Source organism: Acanthochromis polyacanthus, chromosome 11 (genome assembly GCF_021347895.1).
Source record: "Acanthochromis polyacanthus isolate Apoly-LR-REF ecotype Palm Island chromosome 11, KAUST_Apoly_ChrSc, whole genome shotgun sequence".
In the NCBI taxonomy this organism is placed as follows: domain Eukaryota; kingdom Metazoa; phylum Chordata; class Actinopteri; family Pomacentridae; genus Acanthochromis; species Acanthochromis polyacanthus.
This window is the reverse complement of record NC_067123.1, coordinates 28,838,667-28,848,352: the sequence shown is the minus strand read 5'-3', so window position 1 is coordinate 28,848,352 and position 9,686 is coordinate 28,838,667. Positions and strand designations below refer to the sequence as shown.

Below are 9,686 nucleotides of genomic sequence, written 5' to 3'. Positions count from 1 at the left end.
ACCAGTTCCCATTTGGTGTCAAAGCAAAACAACAGCAATAAACAGTAACAATTTAAAAAGAATGATAAATATATGTACGCAAGGGCATAAATGCAATAGCAGCATGAGTCTTTCAGGTGCCGAAGGAATGCGAGTGTCCAAGGTTGTTCGGTGGTCGATGTCGTTGGCATTTGTGTGGATGGAGGGGGTGAACAGGTTCAATTGGCTCTGTGATTGCTGACTACAGTGATAGCTCTTGGGAAGAAGCTATTTCTGAGTCTGCTTGTTCTGGTTTTGTGTGACCTGTACCGTCGACCGGATGGCAGCAGGTCAAACAGACAGTTATCGGGGTGAAATGGGTCGTTGATGATGTTGCCAGCTCTGCTGAGGTAGCGAGAGTTGGCGATGTCCTCCAGGCTGGGCAGAGAGCAGCCAGTGATCTTCTGGGCCATGCAGATCACCCCCTGCAGCACTTTCCTGTTTTCTGCTGAGCACCCCGCGTACCACGCCGTGATATAGTAGCCCAGGATGCTCTCTGTGGTGGCTCTGTAGAAGGTAACCAGCAGCTTCTTCTCCAGGTTGTTTTTCCTGAGCCATCTTCACCACCATTTTGGTGTTGGCAGTCCAGGACAGATCATCAGAGATCTGCACACCCAGAAATCTTGTGGAGTGAATCCTTTTCACGCAGACCCCACTGATGTAGAGTGGGGACGGGTCTGCTCCGCCCTTCCTGAAGTCGAAGAGGAGTTCTTTTGTTTTGGTGGTGTTCAGTTGAAGGTTGTTGACTGAACACCATGCAGTCACTCTGTTGACCTCATCTCTGTAGTCTGTCTCATCCCCTCCTGAGATGAGTCCAACCGCGGTGGTGTCGTCCACGAACTTTATGATTGTGGTTTAGAGAGCTTCACATTTTAGTTTTGCAATAATTACAAAAATTTTATAGAAGTTTTTAAGTTCACGGTGTAGCTCATGCCATAGAGCAAAAATAACACAAGATAGTGAAGTTTTCGAGAAGGTCACATGCTGTATTTAAGCCCTTGTGCATCCTATTTTTGTAACGTCTTGAGTTCAGCAGTGAATTAGTTGGATAACTTACATGCGTAAATACAAATTCTTCTCTAAAGAGACAAATTCTCCTCTAAAGAAAAGCTTTATATCACTTTTTACCGCCAGAATGTTCAGCTGAATCCCAAATTCCTTGTTTCCTCATATTTAATGTAGCAGATGAAACTGGATGAGAATCTGCTAGATAGTTGCTTCACTTGTTGCTAATCAGGGCCTCTTTCAGCTCCGACTACAGTATTATTAGCAGTTCAACTGGGAAGTTAAGTATTTTATTCTTTTGTGAGAGAAGTGGTGACATTTCTCTTAGGTGCTGTCCATACTTTACAGCTCGTTTGTTCTTTTTTGGCTTCTTTCTGGCACCGTGTTGAGAAGAAAATTCTAGTCTGTGCAGCGCACTCATGTGTGAACCTGTTTTGCATGCATTATCTCAGTGTAAAAAGGAATGATTTGCACACAAACAAACCCAGACAAGAGTAAAAATCAGCATGAGGACAAATCAACAGTGCCAAAGCGCTTAAGATGCCCCCGTCTTCATCATCCTCATCTTCAAAGAGTGGCATCAGTCTCCCAGGCAACTCGGACATCTTCACTCACACCAGGGTTGAGAATATGACCCTTAAAACAAATGAAACATGGCACCCCGAAAATACACAGTAAAGAGTGGGCAACCCTCTTTTAGAAAATAAACACAGACATTATTCAGACAGAGAAGGGGGGAGGCAGAGGCAAAGCAAAGGTGCTGACATGGGTGAGGGTGGGTGGAGGGAGCCACGTGGGGAGATTTTCAGTGAGGTCGGATTAACAGAAAGGAGAGTTATTCAGGGAGGAGGAGCTACCGAGAAGATATATGATGTGGTATTGGAGTTTGTCCAAGGCATGAGGCCTATCTTTCACATGGTCGCCCAGCTGTGTAAACACCCCACAACTGGCTGCTGGCTAAAGCGCGCGGCCAATCGGCGGGCGAGATGTCGCGGAAGGTGGGACGAGCGAACCAATGAGTCAGCTTCAGGGTGTGGAGAGAGCAAGAGGGAAAGAGGAGAGAGTCAGAGTGACACAATGAAGAAGAGGCAGATAGGTCAGGAGTTAAACACATCTTCCTTACTCCCTCTGTCTCCCTTTGACTCCCTCCCTCTCATATTCAGCTCTGCTGTGTTCGCATGACTGCAGTTGAGTGTTTATCATTGCAGATATGAGGTTTGTAAGCATGCAAAGTCTTCGCATATCTGCAATTAACTGTTTAACTTTGAGAATTTGCAGAGAAGCAAATGTGTGGGATGTTCTGTTCGTACATAAGATCACTGTGGCGAAAACAAGCACTGAAAGCAAGAGATTTCAGCAAGAAAAAGCCCAGAGGAGGAGTCAGCATCAAGGAGAGAGAAAGAAAGAGCGAGAAAAAAAGTGTCCAGTTTCAGATTTACAGTGGTAGTGGGCGAGATTTGGCCGAGCTCTTACAGCACACTGAGGACACATTCAGAGGAGGAGCAGGAAGACAGATTTACATGGTGAGAACAGCTATGGCTGCTCTGGAGCTGCACACTGTACACATTCTGTCCTGTGGTGATCAAAGCTAATAAATGACAGCCACTTCAGTGTAAAAATACACACAAAAATCTATTTTTTTTTATCCGCTTCAATCATGTGACATTAATGAAACTGTCTTTCCCAACCCACAGGAGCTGCTTCTTCCAAGCTGCCTACTCACATTTACTGTGGTATTATGGTGATTAATGCGCCCAAAATCCAATTTTTGTCATGCAATATAGGATAATGCATATGCCATTTATAAACTGAAGTGCTGTATTTGGATAACTGGGGCTCAGATTCTAAACTAAAACCAGCTTTGAACGCTTTCCGACAAGCGTTCGGTTTCACACTGGGTTTGTATGTCAAACCTCCACTGTTTACATCCATAAACATTTAGTCGCACCGCAAACCATCATTAATTTCACTCTGTGTAACCAGTAATAACAGAGCAGAGCAGGAAATGGGCCATTATGAGTGTCTGTGTGAAGGTCTGTCCTCCTGACTCAAACTAAATTGGGATAAACCCCCGTAGGTGTGTGTATGTGTGTGTGTTTGTGTGCCTCTTTTGGGGTTTTACTCCTTATTTAAGACCAATATTTACTAAGCAGCCCCAGGGTGAGATTACCTCATATTCTCCCGCCCAGCTGTGCTTTCTCAGCGTTTCCACGACAACTGCCGGAATGTCCCATCATGTTTATCCGCCTGCCAGGAAAACACAGAGCGAGAGGAAGAAGAAGCAGCAGAGGAAGATGGAGAAGATACACTGAGGTTGGTGAGTGTATACACAGCAGACGCTCATACATTCACACTCTTCAGTGTATGGAATAGTCAGCTCAGGAATGCATTAGGCTCTTCAAATAGAAAAAAGACAAAGAGTTGGTGATGTTTTCTTGGTGTAAGTGGGTCAGAACCAGCAGCACAGTCAACAACACAATGGAAGTTTATGAGTATCACTGTCACACTATGGTGTTTTATCATATATTACGTCAAAATGTCCACTTTGCAGAAAACTATAACACTGGCGCATCCACATCATTTCAGACCTGCCAATTGTTTGAAGAAATGCAAGTCTTAGCGCCAGAGGTGCTGCTTTGGGCTCCACCATCACCCCAAACTTCCCAAAAAGAACAAACCAAAATAATGTCCTCCTTTATGGGATTAATAGGATCAGTTACATAATCCAAAAATAAAATTTTTTTCATGCCTCTGGAATAATTCGTAGGCAAGTGAGCGGACTGTAAAGCCACCAACTTTTTACAAACTGAATTCAGCAACATCCAGAGCTCCACTTATCACCACAGAAGGTCCTATCTCATGTATTAAAGGCAATTCAGTTATCATGCAGATTAACCTTTTGTGGTCATCCTGAGGTCAAATTAAATTCAAGTAAAAAAAGAAAACATTAGTGGTGTTCAGTGTAATCATGTAACGACATAACCTCAACATAAGACAAGTTTTTCCAAATGCTGTGAACTCTTCCTAGTTTGTTGGGCACAGTGATGAGCTGTGCATGAGCTTTGACACTTTTCCATGAGGCATCATTATCATTAAGTTATAGCAGTGAAATGTGCAAAAACACTCCAACACTGGCCCTGTCACATTGCTTTTAGATGACCTGTTATGTGTAAAACAAGAACATGATGGTAAAACCACTCAGCAGTTTTTGTAATTATAGTGATCAGGCACTCTTTAGAGGATTACAGTCCACAGTTGTACCAGTGGCTCTCCCTGCAGTGTGGACACTGTCCTGCCATGGGAACGGACAGTTATTTGCTTTAATTTGCAACAGAAAAGCTTGTGGTGTGTAGTGACTGTTAGGGAATGTTCTATTTGGTCTTCCCCTGGCCGGTTTAAGTGATAAAAGTGTCATTATTTAGCCTCTGAGGCAGAGGGGAGAGTGCAAACAAGACTGTATGACCCTCTGTCAAGGGCCTCCGTTCTTCAGCAGCTCATTAAGGGCCTCCAGAAAGACAGCACATCAATTGGCAGGACCCTCCGGCTTCCTCTCGGCCTTTTAAGCCTCACTAAACCCACTCACCGGCCGACCAACGGCAGAAATGGACTCAATTTAAAGCTGGAGGGAACATGAAAGATGTCGCGCTGCGAGGTGGTATTGGCGACTTATTAAAACAGCAGGAACAGGTCCTTGGATTTGAGCCAAATAGGATCTCACCCTGTTGTGCACTGACCGGATTTGGAGAAAGTTGGATTTACGTGTTGGGATGCTCTTCTGCTTTGGCCCTGTGTCTGGTGAGTGGTTTTAGCCACTCTAAAGGCTGTGATTGGACTCAATTTTTGCGCTTGACTGAACACCAGACGTATAAAAGTGATATATTCTGCCTGAAGCTGCAGTTGGGGACTGAATATGGAGATGCAAGGCCGCTTAGTGGACTCCACCTTAATCAACTTTGTCAGTGATATGAACCTGATGGAGTTTCCACCAAAGTATGCTTTAGCACCGAAACAGCAGGTGGATGAAACCCCAACCAGGCCGAGCAACCAGACGCGGCTGAACGACTCTTCCTGGAGCAGAGACCTGGAAGACGGTGTGAGCACCAAGCATCTGATGATGGGTTCACCGAGGTACTACGGGACGCACGGACACACCAGGTCCAAACGGAGGAGGATCATCACCGTGGTCCAGCGACAGGCGGCCAATGTGCGGGAAAGAAAGCGGATGTTTAGCCTGAATGAGGCGTTTGATGAACTGAGGAGAAAAGTTCCCACATTCGCCTATGAGAAGAGACTCTCTCGTATCGAGACCCTGCGCCTCGCCATCGTCTACATCTCCTTCATGACGGACCTGCTGGAGAACACCTGAGACGAAAGGGTACAAAATCCGTAAAGACTGAACCGAACTGGATTGTTTCAGCAATAACATAACATAACAGATTAGAATGACCTTCAGTAGCTATTCATTGTTTTCATTCAAACTGCATACTTTTTACGCAAATTAGATCACAAAACTGAAATTTTTAAAGAAACGTTTGGGACTCTACACAGCTTTGGTGGGAAAGCTATCGCTAAATCAGTGACAACTTGATATTATCGTATTTATTTGGTCTGACACAAACAAGCCCAGAGCCCCACCTGCAGATATTTCATTTAATATATGTGACTTATTCATTCCTAAAATAAACGTAAATTTTGAGGCTATGTATGTGGTATTTGCTTGGCAATATAATTTCCAATTAAATAGCATTAAATTAAAGTGAAATAATTTGACTTATTGAGAGCACTAATTTTACATATGTTACGCACAAATGGCCAAAATGCGCTTTTGTGTGGTCTTAGATGGCTATATTAAATACAATTTTTGAGGAAGGTATGTTTACATCGGTGACCTCGAATGCAGCCTTTATAAGAAGTTATTAGATGCTGCATTTTTTTTTTACAGAGGATGCTGCGCCCGGTGTGGTTTTCAGCACCTTGGACAGCTACACGGCCGCTGCCTCACCTGGTCTGCTGCTGTGAACAGGTGCGGCAAGAAGGGAGGCTTAAACTTTACGCAGCGTTTATTTGCCTGTGAAGGCCTTATCAACAAACGACTTTCAAATACAGCAGATTTGAATCGCAACCCCAAAGCTCACTGCATGAAGCTGGCGATTATCTTTGGCACTGAGGTGCAAATTGAGTCAGAGATATGATGGAGGTGTAGCAAGATCCCGAGAGGTAGAACCCCAGATTCCCTGGATTGCAGGATGAAAATAGAGGTGGCTGCTCTGGGTGATTCAGGCCCGAAAGACGCTTGTGGGGGTGTCTCCTCATAACAAGTGACTGAACCGGGCCTGCAGCGGTCCATCTTGCGTGTCATCCTCCCCCTACAGAGGTGAGGCCTGTTGGTGTGTAACTCAAACCGCAGACCACCTCCATTTCTGCTGGATTGTGATTATCTGGCAGTAGATCCTATAACTGGGTGGTCATGTGTGCCTGCTTCAGTCTCCTTGTGTGTGCGAGCAGCTCCGTCCTTGTCTCTCCCTCTCTCCTCGCTCCATCTTTATCACCTCCAGTATTTGCGTTGCGCTCCAGCCGTACACCGCCTTCAGCGACCCCGCTGTGACCACGTATCCGCCCTGAGAGCTCCCTGGGACGGGCCGCCTTTTAAACCTGAGCCGTGGTGCCGAGATCCCTGCGGGAGTCAGACCCATTTAAGTGCATACCTCAATGCGGGGCCGCTGACGGGAAAATAAACACCTTGGACTGCTTATACGAGCAGCGACCTCCTGCTGTGACAACCTCCTGTGTTTCAGTGGGTCTGATGTTTTTCACCGCCACCACTGCTCCCATCCCCGGCGTCTAAACCTGCACAGGGAAGCTGCAGGCCCAACTGATTTGTGCACGAACTTTTGTTGTGCTATTCGTGTTTTTGAGTTATTTAAAATAGGGAAATAGAAAAGCAAGTGAATCTCTTATGCATAGTGACATAGTATAGTTGCAACTTTTAAAGAAAACCTGGAAAAAACGTATAAAGTCTGGTTTCTAGACTCTGGGCCGCAAAATGTAAGTTTAGGAACCAATGATGTAAGTAATTGCATAGGAGAACGAGCGAAACACCACTTAACACTGCAAAAATGACCCTGAACATGTAACGAGGTAGTCTAATTCCTTGTAAAAAGAAATCCCACTTGCTTTGTTTATTTTGCAATAAATCCAAGAGGGGGGAAAACTCCATGGGCGTTTGGAAGAGAAATAAGTTTGGGTGGAGCAGAGAGAAAGAATTCTACTGCACCATCCTTCCAGTCTTGTGAAAAGGAGAACCGATGTCTTAAACCTATTCCTAATATTATAAGTAGAACTCTCCTTCTCCTGCAGTATTGTGTTACACCCCTCCTCACCCAATCACAGCGCTCCCCCAAATCCTCCTGCCCGCTCCTCGCTATAAGAGTTCGGCTCGTCCCAGTCTGGCAGACACCTCTGCCTCTCCGTGGCGCAAGACATTTACCGTAATACTAGCCCACAGCTCACTATAGGCCACGCTCCTTATTACCTGCCCTGTTTGTTGATGTTGTAACCACTTCAGTGGATTTGGGTCAGGGGTTATAACGGTCTGAAAGGCCGCAGAAAAGTTTCTTTTGTTTAAGACGATGCGGGAAGACGACTCCCCTCCGATGGACAGCGCTGGAAACAGCGAGGAGGAGACCGACCGTCAGCTGCCGCGGAGAGGCGCGAGGAAGCGGCGGCAAGCACGGAGGAGCACCGATGAAGAGGAGGAGGGAGACGTGGAAAGTTCGGACCCCGGAAAGAAGAAATGCAGAAAGAACTGCGACGGAGGAGGAGGAGGAGGAGGAGGAGGCGGCAGCACGGGGAGCGGCGACAGCGAGGCCGGTTGCAGCCCAGCGCGCTCCTTCGATGACCTACAGACTCAACGTGTGATGGCCAACATTCGCGAGAGGCAGCGTACGCAGTCCCTGAACGAGGCGTTCACGTCGTTACGTAAGATCATTCCCACACTCCCGTCGGACAAACTCAGCAAGATCCAGACTCTGAAGCTGGCGGCCCGGTACATAGACTTCCTGTGCCAAGTTCTGCAGAGCGACGAGCTGGACGCGCGAGGGACCAGCTGCAGCTACGTGGCGCACGAGCGGCTGAGCTACGCGTTCTCGGTCTGGAGGATGGGGGGCTCGTGGTCCTTGTCCACCACGTCCCACTAGCAGGACCAGGACTGTTGCTGCTGATGGGGCATCATGGTAGGTTGAGTTCCTTTCACCTTTTGTCTTGCAGGGACACGAGCTGTGCCAAAATGGTCCTGTGCGCAATTTACGCACAGCCTCCAAATGAAAAATGTAAGTAATCAGCTCTAATGTTCCTGTAGGAATAATTTAGCTGCAATACCTGTGTGCCTCCCCAAACCTCTTCTACCATTCATTAAACCTATTTGTTTTGGCTATGAAAATGGTGCACATGCCCTTAGAGATTGCAGAAACTCAAATTAGGCATGTTATTTGTAGAACAGCAGTGCGAGATTCCCATATCTTGATACATAGCTGCAAGGGAAATAGTCAAAGCATTTCCACCCCCTGAAAACATTGCTTACCCCAGGTCACAACTACGTTACATCCCTGCAACTATAGCTCACACATACATTAAGATATATTTCTATGTGTTGGATTTTGTTCTTAACCAAAATATTTTTGCTTTCACAGATTGGCCAGACTGAAGAACCAGTGAATCAGGCCAACCCTTCTATTGGCCAAACACAGCTGAGGCCCAGGCTCAGCCGCTGCGCTTCAGGCCTCAGAGGAAAGCAGCCTTTTCATATTTCCCTTTGCATGGATTGTAATATTTGCAAGGGAGCACTTAGGACAGACAGGACGGATATGAAGAAAGACCACTGCGACTATGAATGTTGTAAAAACAAAGGGAGCTCTGATGAACTGCTCGGTTTTGAAACACGAGAGAAAAATGACAATTCATTCCACATTCCCTGTGACAGTGTTTCACAGAAAATGAAGTATTTTGTATTTATTTTTCTACACAGGTTTGAAATTCCTTTCCCCTTCTCAAATAAAAGTTATTTATTTTTGGGATATCACAGAACCCTGAATGGATCTAGAGTCTGTGTGCTTTGAGTGTTGTAAATATTTGGTAATATGCTCAATAAAAGAGAAGAAGGTATCTTTGATTCCTCTTAATTGTCTGGATATTTAATTAAGCTCTAGTAAGATGCTATGTTCATTAAACCAGCCAACCATCAGATGAGGTTTGGGGGTGTGCATTTCTACACTGAAATTGTTGTAAATACCTGAGATTTTCTGAAACAAACTCATTTCTCATGGTGTCAGTGCTTTGCGCCTGTGCAGAGAGTTTATTTTCATTGGTTTTTGGTGAATCCCCAGTTAACGAAACCACAGCGGAGGGGGCAAAAGAAAACATCTCATACCAGTGGCTTATTCTGTAGTGATTTCATGAGCGCAGGGATCTGGGAAAGCCATAATTAGCTGGTGGTCTGTTTGAACATGGTGAATTTGGAGCTGTGGGAGGCATGCATGATATTCCCAGATGTCCTCTGATCCACAGGTCAGCATGGGAGTCTCCTGCAGGTGCTGCAGCAGCAGCTTCATCCCAAGAGTCCTGACAGATAAATGGGGTGGATACAGGTCATAATGCAAACTGGATAG

General features: G+C 45.7%; 2 protein-coding genes across 2 annotated transcripts; both read left to right on the top strand.

Moving 5' to 3' along the window:
• Positions 1-2,400: 2,400 nt before the first annotated feature.
• LOC110956212 (fer3-like protein) lies at positions 2,401-5,779 on the top strand. Its single transcript, XM_051956154.1, has one exon. It carries the CDS (start codon positions 4,934-4,936, stop codon positions 5,387-5,389), a length of 456 nt encoding a protein of 151 aa, XP_051812114.1. The 5' UTR covers positions 2,401-4,933; the 3' UTR covers positions 5,390-5,779.
• A 124-nt stretch (positions 5,780-5,903) lies between these two features.
• On the top strand, positions 5,904-9,183 carry twist1a (twist family bHLH transcription factor 1a). The gene is made up of 2 exons (XM_022201546.2): positions 5,904-8,255; positions 8,712-9,183. The coding sequence occupies exon 1, from the start codon at positions 7,653-7,655 to the stop codon at positions 8,217-8,219; it is 567 nt and encodes a 188-aa protein (XP_022057238.1). The 5' UTR covers positions 5,904-7,652; the 3' UTR covers positions 8,220-8,255; positions 8,712-9,183.
• Positions 9,184-9,686: the final 503 nt, after the last annotated feature.

Bases quoted from the DNA above. Each gene is read 5' to 3' on its own strand.
- LOC110956212 (XM_051956154.1), top strand. From the start codon at position 4,934: ATGGAGATGCAAGGCCGCTTAGTGGACTCCACCTTAATCAACTTTGTC.
- twist1a (XM_022201546.2), top strand. From the start codon at position 7,653: ATGCGGGAAGACGACTCCCCTCCGATGGACAGCGCTGGAAACAGCGAG.